The sequence below is a fragment of the Notamacropus eugenii genome, chromosome 3 (assembly GCF_028372415.1).
Source record: "Notamacropus eugenii isolate mMacEug1 chromosome 3, mMacEug1.pri_v2, whole genome shotgun sequence".
Taxonomy (NCBI): Eukaryota; Metazoa; Chordata; class Mammalia; order Diprotodontia; family Macropodidae; genus Notamacropus; species Notamacropus eugenii.
The window spans coordinates 302,911,215-302,934,453 of NC_092874.1; the positions used below are offsets into that span (position 1 = coordinate 302,911,215).

At 48.1% G+C, this 23,239-nt stretch overlaps 1 protein-coding gene across 4 annotated transcripts in view; it reads left to right on the forward strand.

Moving 5' to 3' along the window:
• Positions 1 to 23,239, forward strand: part of PARVB (parvin beta) — a 99,361-nt gene that overhangs the window by 65,988 nt on the left and 10,134 nt on the right. For all 4 annotated transcript variants that reach the window (XM_072596379.1, XM_072596377.1, XM_072596376.1 and 1 more), the window contains exons 4-11: positions 3,524 to 3,626; positions 8,161 to 8,301; positions 10,249 to 10,364; positions 12,107 to 12,165; positions 14,672 to 14,691; positions 17,157 to 17,218; positions 18,622 to 18,690; positions 21,905 to 22,006. In XM_072596379.1, coding sequence (XP_072452480.1) covers positions 3,524 to 3,626; positions 8,161 to 8,301; positions 10,249 to 10,364; positions 12,107 to 12,165; positions 14,672 to 14,691; positions 17,157 to 17,218; positions 18,622 to 18,690; positions 21,905 to 22,006 — 672 coding nt within the window. The remainder of the gene's footprint in view (positions 1 to 3,523; positions 3,627 to 8,160; positions 8,302 to 10,248; positions 10,365 to 12,106; positions 12,166 to 14,671; positions 14,692 to 17,156; positions 17,219 to 18,621; positions 18,691 to 21,904; positions 22,007 to 23,239) is intronic.

The window sequence follows — 23,239 nt, forward strand, 5'->3', positions numbered from 1 at the left end:
CTGATCCCCAGTCCTCCCCATCTCCTTCCCCTGTCCTGCCCCAAATGGGATGGTTGTAGCTCACATAATTGGGACAGCCCATCCCCATCCAGGCATTGCTGATGTTTTATAGGGGAAGCACGAGATCTAGCACTGTCTGATTTCTATGTAACAGATTTCTATAAGAAGCTAATGCTCTTTTCTCATGGACTCTATTAATAGGCTGGTGATGATCTTATTCAGTTCCTGAAAACATTTATTAGGCACCTTTTGTTTTGCAAAGCACATCCTGGACTAGAGAGGTGCCCGCCCTCAGGCTGTAAGGAGACAGAAACAAAAAAGCTTCTGCCTGGGGCCTTAATAAACTGCTTGAAAAGTTTCTGGGCAAAAAGGTATGTTTTGAGGATGCTGAAACTTGAGTCCCAGGATCTGAATCTGAATCTTGGTCCGTTGCCTACTCCCACCTGACCTTGGACAAATCACTTTTCTCTGGGCCCCAATTTTTTCCTCTGTGAAGTGCTGGGTCTCTCAGGCCTCTCCCAAATCTTTAGTCCCTCAAATGGTGTCATACCCTAGCATTGCAAGGCCTGCTGGTCACACATTGTGGCTCTGTGACAACTTGACATTAATCTGGGAATGCCTTTCCTTAACTACCACAATTTTCCTCTGCTGTTTATCTTCCTTACCTTGGCCTATAAGGATAATAATGCAAGTAATAACAAAGAGCTGGCATTTGTATAGAGTTTACATAAATTATCTCCATTTTATAGATGAGAAAACTGAGGCAGATTGCAGTGCAGTGACTTCCCTGACCCCAGAGTCCCACAGTAAGTGTCTAAGGCAGAATTTGAACTTAAGTCTTCCTGACTTCAAGTGCAGCATTCTATTCACTGGGGCATATAATTCCTTGAACTTCCCTTATGCCATGAATCTGCAATTTTATGTTCCAAGTTTCCAGAATTTTATAGGATAATAGGATCACAGATGCAGGCCTGGAAGAGACTTTCTAAGTCTCAAGCTCTATTATCCTGCAGCTGAGGAAAGTGAGCCACAGCGAATTGAAATGATTTATCCAAGCTCACCTAGCTAGAAAGTATCTGAAGCAGAGCTGAACCTATGTCTTCTTGTTTCCAGGCCCAGGGCTTTAGACTCCATCTTCTCCAGAGCCTTTTCTGAGCTTCTAAGTTGGTGATAACCTTTCTCCATCCCATCCCACCCAATCAGTCATCTGGAAACTAGGACATCTTGCCATCTTCTCTGTTTCTGGGGAGGCAGTAATGTATGATGAGACTGGAGAGGGAAGAGGCCAGGTTGGGAAGGTTTTAAAAATGCCAAACAGATGAGTCAATTCTAGATTCTTGAGTTAATAGGTAGGGACTAGAGTTTATTGGGGAGGGGAGGGAGACGTGGTTAGATGGATACTTTACGAAAAGCAGCTGTGCAGAGAATGGAGGAGGGTGAAAAACAATGGGAAATAGGGAGACCCCTTAGAGGCTAATGGGTGAGAGGTCTGAATGAGCGTTAATGAGGGACAATGAGGATTAGGGTCTGATGCCAGAGGTCTTTGTGACCTAGAAGTGGAAGACTTGGCCACTGACAAGATGTGAAGATGAAAGGGGAAGGGGTGGAGGATGATGCCAGGCTTATGAATCTGGGTGAGTGGGAGGATGGTGGTACCCTCAGAAACTGGGGAAATTTGGAGAGGGGGAGAGCTAGAGGGAAAGAGAAAGATCTCAGTTTTGGACATGGTGAGTCAGATGTCTCTAGGAACGTCCAGTTTGAGATGTTCAGTGGGTGGCTGATGACCTAGGACTGAAACTCAGGGTAGAGATTGGGACTGGATACACACACACACACACACACACACACACACACACACACACATCATCTGCCTAGAGATGATAATTAGATGCGTGGCATTGTAGGGGAGAGGAGAACAGGGCCTAGGACAGAACCTTGGGGCCACACCTCAAGTTAGGGGGTGTCGTATGGTTGGTGACCTAGCACAAGGAGATAGAGGAGTGGTTGGACAGGAAGAACCAAGGGGAGTGGTCAGTCATCAGAGGCAGCAGCAGAAGAGTCAGGAAAGATGAAGACCAAGACAAGACCGTTGCGTTTGGCCGTTGAGATCATCGGTAACTTTGGAGGGAGACGCTTCAGTTGAGTGATGAGTTAGAAGGCAGATTGTGAGGGAAGAAAAGAAATAAGCATTTAATAAGTGCCTACTGTTTGCTTTACAAATGTAATTTTGTTAAGGAGAGGAGAGAGGAAATAGTAGAAGTGCAGGTGGTATCCTCTCTTTTTAGGAGTTTGGCTGAGGAAGGAGGAGGTGATCAGACACTAGCTGGAGGGCCACTGGAGGTTTTTTAAGGCAGGGAGCCTTGGATCTATTTGATGGCAGTAGAGAAAAACAAGTAGGGAGAGGTTGAAGGTCCAGGAGAGAAGGGAGATGACTGAGGGATCTGTGGGAGAAGTCTGGGGGGATGGGATCAAGGAGAAGGGAGGAGGGAGTGAAAGATGATGTCTAGGGAGAGATTCTGTGTAAAGCAGTTTGAAAAGTGCTTTATAAACATCAGCAGCTGAGGGCGCAGTGGATATTGTGGATATTGTGCTGGGTGTGGAGTCAGGAAGACCTGAGTTCAGATCCTACTTCAAGTCCTTACTTACTGTGTGCCTCTTTGTGCGTCACTCAACCTCTCTCTGCCTCAGTTGCCTCCTCTGTAAAAGAGGAAATAATTGCTCCTCCCTTCCCGGGTTGCTGTGAAGATCAAATGAAATAATATTTGTAAAGTGTTTGGCACAGTGCCTGGCACATAGTAGGTGTTATACAAATGCCAGCCGTGATGATGATGGTGGTGATGGTGATGATAGTGATGATGGTAGTGATGGTGATGGTGGTGATGGTGGTGATGGTGGTGATGGTGGTGATGGTGATGATGGTGGTGATAGTGATCATGGTGATGGTGGTGATGGTGTTGGTGGTGATGGTGGTGATGGTGATCATGGTGATCATGGTGATCATGGTGATGAATGCATGTGAGGGCAAATCACCAACTGATCTCACCAGGGGGAGGCAGAGTCAGGTGTGCTGGGACTGTGAGGGCTCCTAATGGGTCCTTGGAGAGGTCCCTATGCTGCAACAGTATGGGCTTCTCCCTCTGTTTCTCCATACTCTGCCGTATCTCCTAGTGGGGAGTCCGGCCTGCTCACACCTCCTCCATACAGCGATGTGGCAGGTGGGCACTTTGGTGGTGGCAGGTGGGCACTTTGGTGGTGACAGGTGGGCACTTTGGCGGTGGCGGCTGACCATCACCAGAGTCTCATGGGACATGTTGCTGAGGAGCACCAGGGCTTAGGCTAGAGTACGCAGGCTAGGAAAAGCTCTGCTTTTCTCTCTTAGTTTGGGGGGCTTTTCAAATTGGGAGAGGGGCTGTGTGGTTTCTGAAGGTCTCTCCATCCTTGATACATGATCCAGTGAATGGCTGGTTCCGGTTCAGGTCACACCTTGCTTGACGAGTTGTTAACTTCTGATTTTCTTTTTTAGGTTTTAATTGACTGGATCAATGATGTGCTGGTGGAGGAGAGAATCATCATCAAGCAGCTGGAGGAGGACCTGTATGATGGGCAGGTGCTGCAGAAGCTTTTGGGTGAGTAAGGCGTGCCAGAAGAGGTGGAAAAGTCCCGTGGGAGAGAGTGGATTCTGGCCTTGAGGGCTTCTTCCTGCCCTGTCCAGGCAAAAGGCAGATGGAGCTAGGAGGGGACTTGGAGGTGTCAAAGCCAACCTCACATTTTACAGAACAGGAAACTGAGGCATAGAAAGGGGAAGTGAGTCCAGGACCACTCTGACATGGTCCCTCTCCTTGGACAGGGTGGTTCTCAGCAAATCTCTTGGTCTCTGTCTTTCTTTCTGTCTCTCACTCACACATCTCAGCACGTGTGTTGGGCATCACATGCTCGGCCCTTAGTCCTCTCCTTGTGAACAGCTCATGGAGAGGGAGGAGCAAAGCAGTATGCTAAGCAGTAGGCCCTCCTCCTCTCAGGGCCTTCTGCCTTCAGGTATCTCCAGAGGGAGTTCACCCCATTTTCCAGATGGATAAACTGAGGCACAGAGAAGATTATGGCATTGTTTCCATAAATTATGATAATAAGAGATGATATGATATCATATATAAAAAGTACATAGATCTTTGACTATAAGAGAACAGTAGCACAATAGTAACTCACCCCAGACAAAAAAAGAGAGGAAGAGGAAGGAAGAAGAGAGGGAAAGGAGGGAAGGTGGAAGGAAAGATGGGAAGGGAAAAAGGAAGGGAAGGAGGAAGGGAGAGAAGAAAAGGAAGGAGAAAGGAAGGGAGAGAAGGAAGGGAGGGAGAGAGGGAAGAAGGCTTAACTATAGTCTCTTCTTCTCCACATTTCAGCCCAAATGGACTCCCCACTGTCCCCATGGTCATTTTGTCTTTCCTCACTTCCACATCTCCTCTAAATGTCCCTTGTGGCTGGAAAAGGACTTCCCATCCTTTGCCCTCCATCTCTGTCTCTCAGTTCCTTCAGACAGCTCAGACACTGCCTCCTCCCTGAAGCCTTCCCTGATAAGGCCCCCTTAGGTTGGGCCTGGACCTCTTCCTTGGACTCTCAGCTCATATCTTGGCTATTTGTAGATTTTCTCCCCCTACACCCCACCCCTGCCCCACTGAATGAGAAGCTTCCTGAGAGCAGATATGTTCTCCTTCACCATCTCTGCAGACCTTCCCTGTTCGACTGGGAGTCCTTCTGCCTTTGTATTTGCTTGTCTTTGGGTATTGCCAGAAATCCCTGCCCTTGTTGCTTGGTCCATGCTTTTTTCCCCATTTATTCATTACTTGATTCTTTTAATTTTTGTGTCCCTTGTCCCTGTTCCACACTTAGTTGCTCGCTTTGATGGAATTGCAATGAGAGAAGAGGCGGTTTGGGGATACTTGGGCGACTTTCTCGTTTCCATTCCAGGCTTGTGAGCTCTGAAATCATTGCAGGTCCCTTCAGGTCTGTATGTGCCAACAGCTAAGTTGCCTGCATCCTCCCTGGGCTCCTAATAACCCGCCTCCATCCTAAACAGGGCCCCATCTGGGGGCTCAGCATAGCACTTGCGCGTGCCACAGTCTCCAGGTGACAGACCTTCCCCTTGGGGGCTTCTTGATTTGCCCCAGGAGTCCTGGCTATTAGGGCTGGTCCTGGGAGCTCTATTGTCCTGCGTTTCTGTGACCCGCTCCCTCTTGGCTTCTCTTTTGGTCTGAACACACCATAGTCTCACCCTGGATCTTTATTCCAGCTCACACCTGGTAATGCCACATTGGGCATCCCTCCAGGCGCAGTCCTGGGTCTCCCTTTCTCCCTTGGTGATCTTATCAGCTCCCTTTATCCTCTCAGTGCTTCTGAACCTCAAATCCACTTATCCAGTCTTAGCCTCTCTCCTGACCTCCAGTCTTGCATCTCCAGCTATCTCTTGTATTGGACATCACATAGACATCTTAACCTCAACATGTCCAAACTTGTTATCTTTCCCCCCAAATTCTTGCCTTTTCCACACATGGCTGTTGAGGACTCCACCCTCCTTCCAGTTCTTCAGGGTCCCAGCTAGGGGTCATCCTGGACTCTGAACTTTCTCTGTCTGTTCCCCCAGATCTAGTATGGCACCAAGGCCTGTTGACTTCACCTCTGCAGCCTCTCTCAGATACTCCCGTTTCTCTCCTCCGACACTCCCCCACTCCCATCAATCCTGGACCATTGTCTGTTGTGGGTCTGCCTGCCTCAGATCTCGCCCCACCCCAGCCCATCCTCCATTCAGCCACTAACGTAATTTTCCTAAAAGGCAGATCTGATCATGTCACCCCGCTCCTCAGTCAACCACCTCTAGGAGCAAATCCAAAATGCCATTTGTCATTCAGAGCCCTGCTTTTTCTGTTTCTTGCATCTCACTCTCCAGTTCATACACCAGCATGTGATCTAGCGATCCCGGCCTTCTGACCGGTCCCCACAGACCTCCATCTCCCAACGCTGGACCCTCTTCTCTGGCTCTCTCCCATACCTAGAATTTCCTCCTGGTCTTCACCTCCGGGTCTCCCTGATTTCTATCATGGAAAATCCCATCTTTTGCAGGAAGCTTTTCCTGCCCCACCTTAATTCTACCACTTTATCCTGTGTTTAGCTTATTTGTAAATAGGTTTTGGCTTGTTGTTCCCTATGGATTGTGAGCTCTTTGAGAGCAGAGGACTCTTCTTCTTTTTTCATTTGTTATTCTCAGCCCTTAGTGTAATGCCCGGCGCACAGTAGGTACCTGGATAGATGGTTGTGAACTGACTGACTAATAGTAATTAAACTTCCATCTTGTTAAATGATAAATGGTCTATACACATTCCATTTTATGTCAGTCCTTTCTCTAAAGAGGCTAACCTGTTCAGGGAGATTAGGTGTAGACACAGAGAGGCACTTAGGAGTCCAAGGCAGTTTGCAGTCAGTGCCTGGTGTCTGTGATAGGCAGTAGAAGTGATGAGTGGTCAAGGCGGGCAAGACTGGTCATTGTGCTCTGAGGCAGACCTGATGGGCTTCCTAGGAGAAGTAAGACTGGGGGAGGGGGGCGTCTCTGGTTAGGTAGGACTTGTGTAGGTGGAGAGGTGACAACATGGGGGAGCCTAGGGCCTCAGTCTCCTCTGTAAAATGAGGGGGTTGGACTCAGTGACCTAAGGTCCCTTCAGGGTCTACACCTTGTGGCCCCATTGATAGAGGGAGTTTTCCTACTGGGAATTCCCTGCCCCAAAGTAATCACAGGTGTGAACCAAAAAGAAAAAAGAAAGGTGTTTCTGTTCTTCTTTGAAGTGCATCCTCTGGGGCTATCTTCCATCCCTTTCTCTCCTCCTCCCCTTCCCCACCAGCCAGGTTTCACTTTGCAAGATTAAGTGGCCCTCCCTTTCTGGGAAGCATCCCAGAAGCATGTTGAGTGACAGAGATTCCAGACACAGTTTTTTTGTTTTTAATTGGCCATTAATAATCCATAAGTTATTATTTCAGTCATTTTTGAAAACAATTTTTTCCAAATAGCTTTTATTCTGTTTCCCAAGCTGAAGGCAGAAGAGTCCAAGGCTGGGGGGGTGGGGGGGATGCACAGAGATGACGATAAGCTGCCTCTGCCTCCCTTCTCTTCTTGCCCCCTGGCCCTGGGCACAGACTTGGGGCCCCTGGTCCCAGGTGCACAGGCTCCCAGGTAATTCTGCCTGAGTCCTGTCCTCTCTGCTTGCTCAACAAAGCGGTGAGATTGAATGAGCCGAAGCCAGCTTCGGGGGTCTCGCCTTTGGTAATTGAACACCAAGCAAATGTGACAGTGTTTGTTCAACCCATAGCTCACTCCTGGTAATTAAGCAGCCACGGAGTATCCAGGAAGATCTAATCACTCTTCCTGCCTGGCTGTGGGAGGAAGAAGGAGGGTGGGAGAGGGAAAAAATGCTTTTAAGCCGATTTTGATTTTCTTTATCAGAATCCTCATCCTTCTGAGACCCCTTGGCAGACGCTCTCCAGCCTTTCCTATTTAAATGGCCTTTATCTGATGCTGGATTTCAAATTCTTATTATTCCTTCTTGGAATCTTTTCCCTGCCTCTTCCTCTATACTGGGGCAGTTTTCCAAGGAGGGTGGGTAGGAAGTGTATGGTAGGAGGAATGTTGAATGCATGAATGAAATGACACTTATTAAGTACCAACTGTGTGCCACATGTGGCATTGAGTGCTGCAGATACAAGACCCAAAGCAGGAAGCTTACATTCTCATAAGCTCGGACTGTGATTTTGGCAAGCTGCTTGCCCCCCTTGGCCTCAGTTTCTTTCTCTGTAAAATGAAGGGCTTGGATCAGATGGTCTCTAAAGCCTCTTCCAGCTCTGACATTTTGTGATGGGAAAGTTTAAGTCAGAGGTTATTGGCTTCACTTCATTGATGGTCTAAATGAATAATGAGTGAATGAATGGGTGGATGAATATACCAGAAAGTATTTATCAGTCACTGGCCGTGGGCCACTCTGTGAAAGCTCCCTGTGGCTCCAGATCTCTCCTCTGCCCTGGGGAGCTGTGGGGAGACCCCCCCACCCTGCTATGGCTGGGCTCTCAGATACAGCCAGCCACACCCCGCTTGTGAATACTTCTTATCCTTTGTCCTCCCTACAGAAAAGTTAGCAGACCGCAAACTGAACGTGGCCGAGGTGACGCAATCAGAAATAGGCCAGAAACAAAAGCTGCAGACCATCCTGGAGGCGGTTTACGAAGTCCTGCGGCCTCATGGCTGGGCCATCAAATGGAATGTGGACTGTGAGTTGTTTGTGCCCTTAGAAGGGGTGGGTCAAGATGGCGGCTGGGGGTGGGGACAGATAAGATGCTTTAGGGAGGGGATTTCTTTTTCCTTAGACATAATCTGACTTCCCCAAAGACAGGATAGTCAACAGTGGATTATCTGCCCAACTGGAGGAGCACCAGTGGTCCGGATAAGCCCCAAAGCCAACCATTGGAAAGCTTTTCACGTAGGGCTTTAGCAGCTTGTGTATTTATGCTATTAAACAGAGTAATGTCAGGATTTAAATCAACAGGAAGAGGTTAGATTGGGGGATGCTAGGGAGTGGGCCAGGTGACCTCACAAGTCCCTTCCAGCTCTAAGATTCAGAACAGAATAGTTCCATGGGATCACAGCCCTAGGCTTCTGGCTCTGGAGTTGGGAGAAACCTCAGAGGTCCAACTCCCTCATTTTACAGAGGGGGATTGTAATGCTGAGGGAGAGGAAGGGACATGTCCAAGGTCATGCAGACAACGAGCATCCGAGAATCAGCCTGTTGTTTCCTGTATGAGGGAATGGAGGTCCAGAGGGCTCAGAGACCAGGCACTAAACATCAGAGATGGTCTTTTCACTCTGGAGCTCATGTCCTCTCCCCTGACCCTCATCTGTCCCCTTGCACTTTGGTATCACTGAGTTGCGGAAGCTCTAAGTTTTCCTTCCCACCTGCCCCTCCCCTCTATACTTCCTGGTCTTCTCTGTACCTGCCCTGGCTCTGCCCTCCATTCCAGGGCCCTCCTGGGGACCTCCCCCTCCTTTCTCCCCCTTCCCAACAAGAATCTTCTTGGGAGTGGGAAGTAATTACCATTAGGTGTTATCTGGAGGGCTTTTTTGACAGCAGCAAGCCTCCCTGCTAAGTAAGATGGAATAGAAGCTTAATTAACCAGAGCAGGTATTACCTGTCAGCACGAACCTGAAAGCAGAATTCACCTCTCACCTCCTCCTGTCCTACGGCTGCCTTCACAGCATGCGCTAACACCTGTGGTGGGGGAATGATAATGTAGGTCTGTCTTTTGATGGCAGAGATAATTCATCTTAATACAGATGTTTTCTCACTAAACAACCCACCTGACATCTGAGCCATGGCTGGCCTGGCTGGTGAAGTGAGGGGAAGACCGTAGCCTGGCCCTCTCTGGTCTGGGGGCACCCATCTCCTGGGCTGTGGGGAGCTTGGATTCATGAGCAGCAGAGGAGGGGATGTCCTGGACCCCAGTTCTCCTCTCTTGGGCAGACATAGAATTTAGATCTGGGAGGCCCTTAAAGATCATGAAAAGGGAGGGCACCTTACGAAGGGCTGGGCACACAGATGCAAGTAAGCAAGCTATCACTGCCCTGGAGAAGTTTCTAATCTAAGGAGGCTAGGTGTGGGAGGTGGCTTGGAGGTCTGGTTCCAGCCAGGAGAAGGCACAAGCTTGCCTGTCATAGCCTAGGGCTCCCTGAGGCAAAGTAGGGGGAAGTGGCCCGAGAGTTCGAACCACTGGGCTTGGGAAATCTGGACAGCCTGTATACATATCTTTTCCCTCCTTCCCCTTTGGAGTAGCATTGAAATCTAGCCTCATCTAGTTTACAAATGAGAAACTGATGAACAGAGAGGTTCAGTAACTTACCCATCACCCCATGGGAGGTAGTTAGTAGTGGTGGGACTTGAACCCAGCTCTCTTGACTCATGCTCAGAGGGCCATGGATTTAGAATCTGAAGGGTTCTCAGTCAGATGTCTTCATTTCACAGATGAGGAGCCCGGGGTCTAGAGTTGAGATGTCTTACTCAGACTCACCCAGATGAGTCAGGATCCAAATCCAAGCCCAGTGTTCTTTTTAGTGTAGCTTGCTTCCCACTCTCCTCCAAACTGCGTCTTTGTTCTAGGGCTTAGGTTTTTACTTCACATGTAACATCGTTCAAAAGGCACCTTGCTTTCCTCTCCCCTCTGTAGCGATCCATGGAAAGAACCTGATAGCCATCCTCCATCTCCTGGTTGCCCTGGCCATGCACTTCCGAGCCCCTATCCGGCTCCCTGAGCACGTCTCCGTTCAAGTGGTGGTTGTCAGAGTAAGTAACACCCTTCGCCCTCCTTTGTGTTCCCACGGGGCCCAGCTTGGACAGGCCCCCCGACTCAGGGCTTGTGGGGCGCTCTGCAATTTTTTATTTTCTTTTTTTCTCCTGAGAGATGCTGTTCTCTTTTCCTTTTCAGTGGAATTTATAGCTGAGGTAAGTGATGGAAATGAGAAACAGTGGTGTGTTCAGAGGGAAGGCGAGCCCAGAGGCTCCTGGAGCTTTCAGGTTTAATTTCCAAGATTTTTTTCAAAAGGCACATTCATCTCCCTCTAAAGCCAATGCGTCAAAATTCAATATTCAGCTCCTAAATGTGCTTATCACTCAGTGGAGAAGTTTGAAGGCAGGGGGAAGAGACATCAAAATAAAACTCGATTTTCTTGACTCCCTTTGGTTCAGGCTGAGTCTTCTTTGGATGAAGCAGCAAATAGGTAATGGGGAACCCTGGCCTCAGGATAGAGGGTTGTGTGTGTGTGTGTGCGTGTGCACACATGTGTGAATGTGCACATGTGTGTGCATGTGAAAGTATGTATGATTGAGTGTATGTATGCATGTGACAGTGTATGCAAATGTGAGTGTGAGTGTATGTGTGCATGTAAGAGTGTATAGGTGTGAGAGTGTATCTGTGTGTGTGCAAATGTGTCTGCATGTGAGCGTGAGTATTTTGGTGTGGGTATGTTTTTCTCCACTTTAGCCAAGAGGCATCTATTGAGCACCTACTGTATATAAGAGGTTGTGGGACCCCATTTAGTCGGCTGCCTTCTGCTCAGGACTGAGGAGGCCAGTTCATGAACCATTGAGGTTAGAACATGGGAAGTGAGAACTGATGCAAAGGCTCCACCTTCCCTTTTTTGTAGAGGTGAGGGGCTGTGTATGTGGAGCACAGCATATAATCTAGACGGAGTTGATCTGCTGGGTAGTCTTACTCAGCTGCTTTTCCTTCTCTCTCTCTCTCTTTGTTCTTGGGGTTTAGAAGGGGCTTCCTGGCACCCACTAGGGTGAAGTTGAATCAGCCCTTGCCAGAAAGAAAGCTCCAAGTTTTACCCCTTTGTGAAATGAACCTGCCATGCTTTTGTCTCTGGGCTGGTATCCCCAGATAGTCCATCCAGGACCTGCCCCAAGCAGCTTTACTAGAAGTGGTGGAAGTCACTGGGCCCGAACCTTCCAGCCCAGGCTATGGCCCTGACTGAGTGGCCCTGGGCTTGTCCCTTCCACTCTGGGCCTGTTTGTCATCTCCAGTCACTGAGCCAGAGAGGATCTCTGGGGTTTCAGTGAGTGTTGATTCTCTGAGATTCCCAGCATCCCACCCCACTTGGGCACAGCCACTCCCCAGTCTCCTGGTCCTCTTTGCCTGTCTGATCTGGCCCACCCTGCAAAGTCTAATTATACCCTGTCCTGTTCCCTCAGGGTCTGACCCTGGGGCCTGGCTGACCTATAAACAGACCCAGGAGAGGTCAGTGAACAAGGACAACTGGGCCTCCTGGAGGGTCTTGAGCCCCTCTCTCAAATCCCCTTTCCAGCCCCCTTTTCCAACCCCCACCTCAGGCTGCTTAATAAGAGACTGGGAAATGGACCCCTTCCAAATTCTATAAGCAGGGCCTTCTGGAGATGAGATGTGAGGAAGGGTGGAATGTGAGGGTGCTGGACTGGAGGTGGGGGCCTGTTGGGGTGGCCAGGTGGGCCTTCTGCAGGGCAGCCACCGCTGAACTTCCTGGCATCCTGTCTTTGGGCTCTTTCAGAAGCGGGAAGGCCTGTTGCACTCAGCCCACGTGGTGGAGGAGCTGACCAGCACCACTGAGTAAGTGCTGACCCTGTTCTCTCTAGGATATCGATGGAGTGTCCTTGCTCTTTTCATCCTGTCCTCATGACCGTTGCATCCCCAGCATCACCCTTCCCCTGAAGAGGGTGGGACCATTTCCCATTAATAGTGGAATCTGTTGGAAGGCAGTTGAGATCTCAGCCTCCTTCAGTCACATTTCTTTCTCCAGTATTTGTTTATGGTAGAACTGCCTTAATTGCCAAAGGCTTTGTGCCTTTGATCCCTGCTTTTGGAGACACAAGTTTTAATCAAGTGATCTTTCACTTATAAGGTGCCTACTGTGTACCAAGCTTTAATTTGTCTTATTCTTTGGTTGTGTTGCAATCATCCAACCTGGCTTCCTTTAATTATCACATGCCAGGCCTAGAGGCTTAAGGGCTACCCGAGTCTTACCTTACCTATCGCAGGTCATAGGCTGGCCAAACCGGATAAACGTATGAGAGAAGAGACTTTCTAGAGTCGAACAAGGGTTAGGCTTTATTCAGGGTCTTGGTTACATGTGCAGGGGGAATTCTTCCTGAGGAGAGAGGAATCTCCCCAGGAGGCAAAGATCTTACAGTAAAAGAATGGAAGCGGAAGTGGAAGAGGGAGAGAGGGGAGAGGGAAGAGAGAAGAAAGGAGAGGGCCTTCTGTCCTCTAAGGGCCCCTCAGCGCTAAGAGCGCCTTCAGGCTTTCCTGACCCTACTTAAGCTCTCCCGCCGCATAGTTTGCACCTGAATACCGTGCCTGTTAGAGAACAATAGGTGTGCTCAGACCCCGGGCCAATCTCAAGGGCGGGGATGCTCTCTCCCAGCACGTATCCCAGGCAGGCAGAGACTCACGAGATAGCCCGGGTCTCACACCTCAATTCCCAGCTGTTCCCTGGGGGGCCTCATGAGAACTCTAAGGTTTAGAAGTCCTCACCTTTACCTGCCCGAGACTGTCCACATGGAACTGAGCTTACACCCCCAACAATCACACATGATAGTTTGGTCAGAGGGAGGCACATGGAAACTTCTTTGTTGACACAGACACCTTTGAATGCAGTTGGGAAAAACTGGACAGTTTTGAAGTCTCCAAAACCCTACACTGTACTATACCATACTCTATTGGCATATAGTAAGTACTTAATTAGTGCCTTTTCTGTTTATTTAGTCCAGCAAACATTTATTAAACCCCAACTGTGTGCAGAGTCCTGTGCTAGGTATTGGGGAGATACAATATGTGTGGAGCACATGGGGCTCTGAGGAAGGAGGAAGCCCAGCGGCCTGGGGCCCTTCTGGTTCTAAGTCTGAGGTCCAGTCTCCTCATTTCACAGATTAAGAAATGAACTCAGGGAGAAGTGACTTTCCCAGAGTCAACAGAGTCCACCAAGATTGGTTAACAAGACCAATCAGTCATTCAATCAGCAAGTATTTACTGAATACTTATGAGGTGCCAGGCTTTGTGCTGTTAGGTGATGGAGATACCAAGATAAAAATAAAACAGGCCCTGAGAGAACTTATGTTCGAATAGGAAAAAGTACCAGGACATTGTATTGTAAGGGCTTTCTTCACCCTTTATACGTGTTGGGCCCCTCAGGCACTGAGCTGAGGGACTCCCTCTCAGAATAAGGGTTTTTAAATAATATTTTTCCCCAATTACATGTGAAAACAATTTTTGACATTCATTCTTTTTAATTTAGAGTTCCAAATTCTCTCTCTCATTCCCCAAGATGGTAAGCAATCGGACATAAGTTATACTTGTGCAATCAATTATACAGAATGTATTTCCTTGTCAGTCTTATTGTGAAAGAAAACAGACCAAAAAAACCCCCACAAAAACAAGGTTTTTAAATGCATAAAATAGAATGCATAGGACTGCAATGGAAGCCAATTATATTGAAATACAGTTATCAAACCAAAACAACTCTCAAGGATTTATGATAAAAAATGCTATCTATCCCTAGAGAAAGAACCGATGATATCTGAATGCAGACTGAAGCAGACTTTTTTTACTTCCTTTGTTTTTCTTGAGGTGCTTGTGTTTTCACTTTTTTTTTGGTCTCCGTTTTCTTTCACAGAATAACTATTACGGAAATGTTTTATATAACTACACATATATGACCTATGTTGACTTGCGTGGTTCTCAATAGAGGGCTAGGGAGGGAGGAAGGGAGAGAATTTGGAACTCAAAGCTTTTACAAATGAATGTTAAGAATTTTTTTTCATGTAACTGGGGAAATATAAAATACTAAATAAATTAAGCAAAATAAGAAATACAGCTATCAAAATGTAAAAATCAAAAATCCTCTGCCACAGGTGAAGAATGTCTGCTTTTTGTAAGAAGGACAGGATGGGGATAAAAGACTGTGATGAACAATTAATTATATGAATTATTCTTTAAACAAAACAATCCGTATCTATCAATGTGCCTTTATGCTTCTGCTTTTTCTCTCTTTAAGAATCCTTTACCTCCTTAAATGAACCTGCTCTAATGGAGGCCCCTTTTCTGTTTTCATTTGCAGGATGATGATGGGAAGATTTGGTAAGTAAATCTGGAAAGTGGCACGTGACATATGACACAGCGATAAGGTTGATGACATTGACTAGCATTTATATAGTACCAACTAAGTGCCTAGATACTGTGCTAAGTCAACACGTTACAGATCTCTCATTTGATTCTCCCAACAACCCTGGGAAGTAGGTGCTGTTATAAGCCTCATTTTACAGATGAGGAAACCAAGGCAGAGGTGAAGCGACTTGCCTAGGGCGACCCACCTAGTCAGTGTCTAAAGCTGGATTTGAATTCAGGTCTTCCTGCCTCTAGGTTTCGCACTCTGTACCCTGTGGTGCCCCCTAACTATTACATTCTTTGGCCAAGCTGATGGACGTTGGACCTGCCTTACTTCCACTGGAGGGCAGCCTGGTGGTCTTGTCCTCAGGGTTATCTTTCTCTCACGATGTGAAATGTTGGCAATGAGCTGGGAAAAGGGATGTCACGGCCATTTTTAGCCCTTGAGAATGAACCCCAGTGGACAGGGGGAAATGGGGCAGACATCTCAGCTTTCATTGGGGTTTCCACTGCAGCCTAGAGAAGAGGAGAGGATGAATTAAGCTATGTACAGGAGAGGGGGGTCAGTTAGAGAGGTCAAAGGCCCTGAATGCCACCCAGAAAAAACCCTGAGTGATCTGATCGGCCAGAGAGCTGCCCTAGAATATGAGACTGATTTTCTCCTTTGTATAATAGAACTGGTTAGAAACCAGGGTTCTTGGGTTTGGTCCTGATTTTTAGAAGTCGTCCTCCATTCTCTGCAATAGAGAAATGAGGAATTGAGGGGCAGGGGTGGGGCTGTGGTTGCAATGGGTTATTCCAGGAAGGGAAGGGAAGGTGTTTGCAGCTGCTGGGGATGTTTTTTCCCTTCTTTTCCTCACTTGTCAGTAAGAGTTGGTTTTTACCTGACCAGCCATTTTGCCTGGGTCACCCTAGCAGTTTGGGCCAGGGTGCCAGGGCTTGAAAGTCTTGCCCCAGGTCCAGTGGCAGGCATCAGAGCTGGGGTCCCCAGAGTCAGAGGGGATTGAGGCTGGAGTCTGGTGGGTGTGGGCTTTCCAGAACATCTCAGGTGCTGGGGGGTGGGGGAGGAACAGTGGAGACAGAGAATTGCCCAAAAGAAAAAAGGATTTAAACAAGCCACAAAAATGAGATTCTGGCAGTCACTCTCCTCTTAGGGTCAGTCTGCGCTGATGTTGCCTACCATGCCTGAGAAATGTTTAAACCGCAGATGTGTTGACCACTTAAGCAACCAGCACTTATTAAATATCTGCTTTGTGCCAGACCCTGGGCTAAGTCCTGTCAATACAAAGAAAAGGAGAAATTAGGTCCTGGCCTGAAGGGGCTTCCATTGGGATGGAGGGGACAATGTGCCAATAATTAGGTACACACAGAAACATTAGAAGAGGTGGCGCTAGGTTGCAGGGAGGGGCGCTCTGGGTGCCAAGGACCATAGAGTCTCCAGTCTCCCTCCACTCTCTCTGGGAATGGTGAAAGCCTCAGCTGCCTTGTGTCTGGGGGAAGGGAGTAGTTCTGTAGGCTGGGCTGGGTCTGCCATCCATCTGTGCCAATTGCAACCCTTTTTCAGACATACTGGGAGATCTGGAATCAGAGGAGCTGAGTTCAAATCTTGTCTCAGGTGCTTACCATTTATGTGACCATGGGCAAATCATTGGCCCTCAGTTTTCCCCTTTGTAAAATAAAAATCCACCTCTTGATCTGAGGTCCTGGCATCTACTTGTTGGGTGTCAGGAGCACTCCTGTAATGGTGGACTAAATTTTCTCTTTTTGGGGTTCCACAGTGTCCCTGACTGAGCTGGAGAGAGGCTAAGAACCCTCTTGGCCACTTCCTGGTCAACCCATTGGGTTACCAGGTTGGGGTCTCAGGAGACTCCTCTGGCAACGGGCCTCTTCTCTGAATAGGGAAGAGCATTTTAGGGGAGTGAGGAATCATGATGTGGGGTCACCATGGCAACAGTTGCCTGTTACTTCCTCCTCCACTGCCCTAGGCTACCCCTGGAAACTGGGCTGTCTGCCTGGTGGGTGGGCACCGCACCCCTTCTGTGGCCAACTGGGAGCACAAGACGGGGGCAGAAAGATGGCATTTCTCCACTCCCTCACACCACTCCCCTCCCACACCCCAGCTGGGAGGAGGTCAGAAGTTCTAGGTTTGGTGATTCTTAGGTTCCTCCTCCATATCCTTCTTTGAGGAATGGCCCCCTATTTCCTTATACCAACGAAAGCACAAGTCTAGCCTCTTTCCTAGCCTCATGCCAGGACCGGTGCTTGGTGTGGGGATACAAAGACAGAAATGAAAGTTCCTGTCTTCAGAGGGCCTACATGCCCTGGAATACATCCCTTCCAGCCTCCCATTGAGGCTATTCTCTGGACTGTCTACAGCTCGGTCCAGATGCCAGTTCCCTCCATTGTCTAACTCGCCTCCCCTTCCATGTGCTCCACAGAACGAGACGCCTTCGACACACTCTTTGACCATGCCCCTGATAAGCTCAGTGTGGTGAAGAAGGTAAGTTGGGGTCTACTCTGACTCTGGGATCTGATGGCAGGAAGATGTCCCTGTCTCCAAGGAGGCAGCAGGTGCTTGAAATCTAGAGTGTCTCTGCCTCGCACACAGAGATGTAGAGTCAGGAAGGGAGCCGTGACGTAGGAAACCGGCTTTATCTGCTCCCTGGGGACCTTCCTGGCCTGCACGCCTTGCAGTCTGGCAGGCACCTCCCAGCCAGCCTTGTTCTGGGGAAGCTAATTCAGATTCCAGCCTCTTCCCCATCCCCCTTGTTTTTTTAAAGCACTCAGGCCTGTTGGATCTTGCCGTTTCTGGTGAGCATTTGAAGTCCTATCTGAAACCCTTTCTCCAAGCTTGCCTGTCAGTGGGGATGGAGAGGAAATTGAGCCCATTTTTCCTCCAGACAGGCGTACAAAGGAGAAAGGGCCTTGAAGGATCTCACCAGCTCATGCAGATGTCAGGGCCCCAAATGGGAAAAACAAACCAAAACTCTGTGAATTTCCTTGTCTTGAAGTCAGCAGTGTCAGGAGCTGATCAGCCTCCAGGAGCAACTGGCCTGAATTTTTAAAAAACTTCTTTTATTGTTAAAGACACTGAAACCCATCCCTGGTGGGGCAAAGAAATACATTTAATCTGTATGTCTTTATTCAGGTGAAACAGGATGAATGGAGGGCCCGGCATCCACTGCCAGGCATTTCTGAGAAATGCACAGCTGGTGATTCTGGCCTGTGCTGGAGCTTCTCCCTCGTCTGAGAGCCTTCATCCATTCACACTTGTCTGCAGGAAGACAGGGACCTTAAAGTGCATGGGGGCAGAGTCTTGGATCTCCTAAAATCCCCAGGATGCCAGAAGGCTCCTAATGAGTCAGAGAGTTTTAATTATTGGGTCCTGGGTTTTACCGTGTGGGTTTGCCCTTCACGGGTGCTTATCGTATTATTAATGGGGGACTGTGTTAGGCCTCGGTTTGCACATCTGTAAAATGAGGTGGCTGGACTGGGTGGCCCTTCCAGGCCTCACTCCAGAATCTTGTCATTCTGTGTCTTCCCCTATTCAAAGGACCGTGCCATGGAAAAGACAGCAAATGTATTCTCTGTACCATGAAAGGGGCAGAGGCAGCATAGAATGGGGTGGGTTTTCTCTCCATTAGAAGGACAATCATGATTAGAATAGTTTAAAAAAAAAAAAAAAGGACCAGGCCATCTTGAGTGGCCGTGAGCTCCCCATCACAGAAGGGATGCCAATGTATGTTCGTGTAGTTCCCACCCTCTAGTGCTGGATGCATCCATCCCATTGAAGTATCAGCTTGTTCTGTTAGCTTTTCATTTTTGGAGTTTATTTCTTTTCGGTGTCCAGAACTCCCCCTGTTGGGCGTTAACCCCTTGCTCTCTGTGCTCTTCTCCCTGTAGTCTCTTATCACATTCGTGAACAAACACCTTAATAAGCTGAACTTGGAGGTGACAGAGCTGGAGACCCAGGTGAGACTGACTCTTTGGGCATGCCACCTGAGGCCTTGTGGGGAGGCTGCTTGGTGCAGCAGAAGGCATGATTTGGGCCAGAGTTGGGGCATCCTGAGGGACAGGATAGACTGGCAGGTATGGTGGGTGAGTCTCACTCAGCTCTGAGCCTCAGTGACCTCAATGTCTGTAAAATGAAGGGACTAGACTCTGCGTCCCCCAGGCACCACATTGTCCCTCCTCTGGAGTGTCTATCAGAAGTAGGGCCCAGATCCAGGTCATTCTGGTCCCAAGCCTCACCCAGTGGTGGTGGTTGGGATCTGATCTACCTAAAGCCTTTCTAAAGGCTTTTTATAAGCTTTAGAGCCTCAGTTTTCTCATCTGCAAAATGGGAATGATAATGCCCTCTTGGAGTTGTTTGGAAGGAGGGAGAAACCTTTGAGATCCTTTGAAATTGGAACTGTTTTTAATTGGAACAGCCTGTGGTCACAGATCCCCCCACTGTTATGGCCTGCATATGCCAGAACTTAATTAAGTGCTGAGGAGTCCCAGCTGGGGAAGCCACCCTCAGATTCATGAATGCCTAGGCTCTTGTTTCTCTCTTTTCATAAAAGTAAATCTGATGCTTATTAAAAAGCTTTCCGCTGAGGTGCCATGTCATCCTTGATAAACTGAAGTGTGGAGTTGGTCTGGAGGCATGGAATGTGCCAATATTGGGGCTTGTGAGAGATGCTGGAAAGCATCTCTGGAGACAGAACCAAGTGCTGGCCTCTCATGGTGCAGATGAGGCTCCAAGAGAAGCTGCTTCCCCAGGGTCATTCTAGGGACTTAGGGAATGAGTTTAGCAACAATGAGAGCAAAAGAATTCACAGACTCAGAGGCCTGGAGCCAGACATTAGAGGTCATTGAGTCCAGCCTCTTCTTTGTACAGATGAGGAAACTGAGGCAAGTGATGGGACTGGCTCAAAGTTACATTGCTGGTGAGTGGAGAACCGCAGTTTTAATGGATGTCCTTGGAGCTCTTACCCACTACACCCACCACATAAAAATGGACTTAAACCTCCATCCCACTGTGTCATCCTTACTCAGTACATTCCAGTATCTCCCTGTTGTCTCTGGTAACAAATACAGAATCTACTTGGCATTCAGAGCCTTTCATAACCTGCCCCCCTCCTACCTTTCCAGTTTTCTGACTCCTCCCTCCCTAACACATAACCTTCGATCTAGTGATCCCAGGGCCTCCTTTAGACTTGGCCCATCTCTTACCCAGGACCCTTTCTCTGGTCATCTCCCCTGCCTGGAATGCCCTCCCTCCTCCACTCTGACTTCCTCTAAGTCCCACCTACAATCCCACCTTGAATCCCACCTCTTACAGGAAGCGTTCCCTGACCTCTCTTACTTCCAGAGCCTAGTGATTTCCTATTTATTCTGTGCAGAGCTACTTTGCATATATGTTTATATGTTGTCTCTCCCATCATATTATAAGCTCCTTGAGGACAGGGATTGCGTGTTGCTCTTCGCAACACGGTGCCTGACACATAGCAGGCACTCGGTAAATAGTCATTGACTGATTAAGTTTCCTTGGTTGAGGGTCTTTCCTTTCTTGGGCGTTCAGTCAGTGTTCTTTGACTGACTGAGGTTTGGAAAGCACCAATGTATATTATTTGTATATGTTACTTTGTTTGATCTTTCCAGCAACCTGGGAGTTAGGTGTATTATCCCCCTTTTACAGATCAAGAAACTGAGACAGACATAGGTTAAGTGACTTGCCCAGGGTCACTAGTAAATGCCTGGGATAGGATTTGCAGTTGGGTCTTCTTGACTCCAGGCCCTGTGCTCTGTCCACTGTGACACTGAGTGTCTGGTGTTCTCTGAACATTAATTATAAAAAGAACAGAAAAGATGCATGTGTAAGACATTGGGTGCTCCTGTTCTGTGGAGCTGCTTTGGGAAACAAATATGTTTTCAGTTTCTCCCTACTTCTTCCTCCTTCTGAGTTGGCATTCTAGGAATGGGCCAATTCATCCCCTCCTCTCCAAGGGCTCCATCTGCTTGCCTGTTTGTAAGTCAGCCATGGCTGCTCCCTCCTTCCAAACTTCTGGGGTCTCTGGCATCTTCTTTCCGAGTGTCTCTGCTTATCCTCATTTCCTCCTTTGTTCTGTTATTTTCTAGACCCTCAGAACCTCCATTGTTCTTTCCTTGGTCTGTACTTTATACTTTCAAAATGGCACCTAGAAAGTCTAGAAAACATGAAGTCTCTTTCCTGCCTTTCCTGCCCATTGACTGTGGGACCTGCCCTAAGGCTCTTCCCTTTTCTGGGCCTGACGTATTTGAATTGTAAAATGAGGAAGTTGGGCATTTCCTATGCAAGGGACCTTAGAGGCCATCTGGTTGGTGTCCTCCCTTGACAGAGGAGGAAACTGAGGCACAGAGAAGGGAAGGGCCTTTCCTAAAGTCACGGGTAAGTGACAGAGACAGGGTACTGGAAGGGACCTTAGAGATCATTTTATCTATTCCTCTCATTTTACAGAAGAGGAAACTGAGGTCCATGGAGGCTAAGTGATTTTACTAAGGTCACACAGATAGAAGTGAAAGAGCATCATAAGATCACAGGCCTGGACCTTGAAGGGACCCTTGTCCTGCCTCCTTCAGTTTTACAAACAAGGACACAGAGGTCCAGCAATGTGTCTAAAATCATGGCTAGAAGGTGGTAGAATCAGGATGACCTCAGAGAGTCATCATGGCTCTCCTGGAGCTGGGTGAAGCCAGGGATTTAAGTTGACACAGGTCACCTAGGTAGTAAGGATCAGACATGGGATTTGAACTCAGTCCTCTGTGAGCCATAGTGTTTCCAATATCCTGTGGTTTTATGTGTTTCCCTGGCCTTCATTTGCCTTGTTTTCTTCCTCTACAGAAAGGGCGAGTGATCCCTCCCAGAGCTCAGTAAACAGGGGTTAAGGATTGGGTGTGGTATGTGACCATGTCTTGAGGACACAAGGCTTCATCCACCTGGAATTATTCTTTTTTTTTTTCCCGGAATTATTCTTATAGCTTCAAAAATGAGAGGCCAAGGGTGTCTTCTCCCTCCCTGGGGTCAGGTGGTATCTCTCTGGCCATGGCAGAAAGAGAGTGATTCCAGAGATAGGAATTACAGATGTGAACATGGCTTTTCTCTGCTTGAGTGGGCAGGAGGCAGGACCTATCCAGGAACATCACTGATGCTGGTTTTCTTCAGTTTGCAGATGGCGTGTACCTGGTTTTGCTCATGGGCCTGCTGGAAGGGTACTTTGTTCCTCTACATAATTTTCACTTAACTCCGGAGAATTTCGAACAGAAGGTAAGAATGCGTACCTGCTTGCATGTTTGGGCATCAGGGCTGTGGGCTTTGGTGATGGCTTGGGAAAGGATCATGGCAGGAGCATGTCATCATCTTATGATTGTGTCCCTAGTGCTTCCAGGAGTTAACCTTTAGACTTTGGACACTGAATACTTTATTCTTGGCCCTTCAAAAGGTCATCTGAAAGGCATCCATCTCTGTGATGATTGGGGGATGGAGGATGTGAGTCAGGGAGTTGGTCTTAGTAGCCAAACACAAGTGATAACTGGCACATGGGTCTCAGTCTGATGCCTGACTGGCTGCTGAGGCCAGCTTCTGGTCTGCTGAGGCTAACTGAGGGTGTCTGCAGCAGGTCTAGCCCAGCCGGGGTGCTGGGGAACCAGCACAGTCCAGGGAGGGGCCCCCTGCCAGCCTCAGGAAAGGTTGGCAGGTCTTGTCAACTGTACTTCCCATGTCTCCTCTAAGTAGAAAGAAAATGTGTTTGGTTGTTTGGAGTTCTTGCCATGTCTTCGCTTCCATGGGGCAAGTGCCAGAGGCATTGTTTTGGAGAGAAGATTGTTTTAAGTAAAACTGTTAAGAAAATATACATGGAGAGGGACTGAGATGCTAGCCAGTAAACAGAGCTCTAAATTTAACTCGACAAACATCTGATGAGCATCTGCTGTCTGCAAGACGCTGTGTTAGGTACTTGGGTACAGAACTGGTCACCTGGTCCCTGCCCTCAGGGAGCTTAGAGTCAAGTGGCAGCCAGTGAACTAGGTAGGAATAAGGACTAGAATCAGGCTTTCATTAGACCTACAGTCTTAGAATATTGCCTGAGAAATTTAAGTGATTGTCCAGGATCACAGAGGCAGTATGTACCAGAAACATCTTTTTAAAAAAAGCCAATTTAATTTTATTTTCAGGTTCAATTTCTTTCCCTCTCCCTTCCCCTTCCCCCAACTGAGAAAGCAAGAAAAACAGAACCCATTACAAACCTGTATAATCAAACAAAACAAATTCCTGCAGTGGCAGTGTCCACTGGCCTTCACAGCCAGAGTCCATCCATTCTCGCTCAGGGGTTTCATCAAGAGTTCTAGAGACCTGCTGTCTCAACCCACTTTGCTAAACTGCCTCCTGCAAAATTTACTTGAGAATAATAATAGCATTTTAAGGTTTACAAAGGACGTTACAAACGTCGCCTTGCCATAGCCCCGGGAGGGGAGGTACTATTATTATCTCCGTTTTATAGAT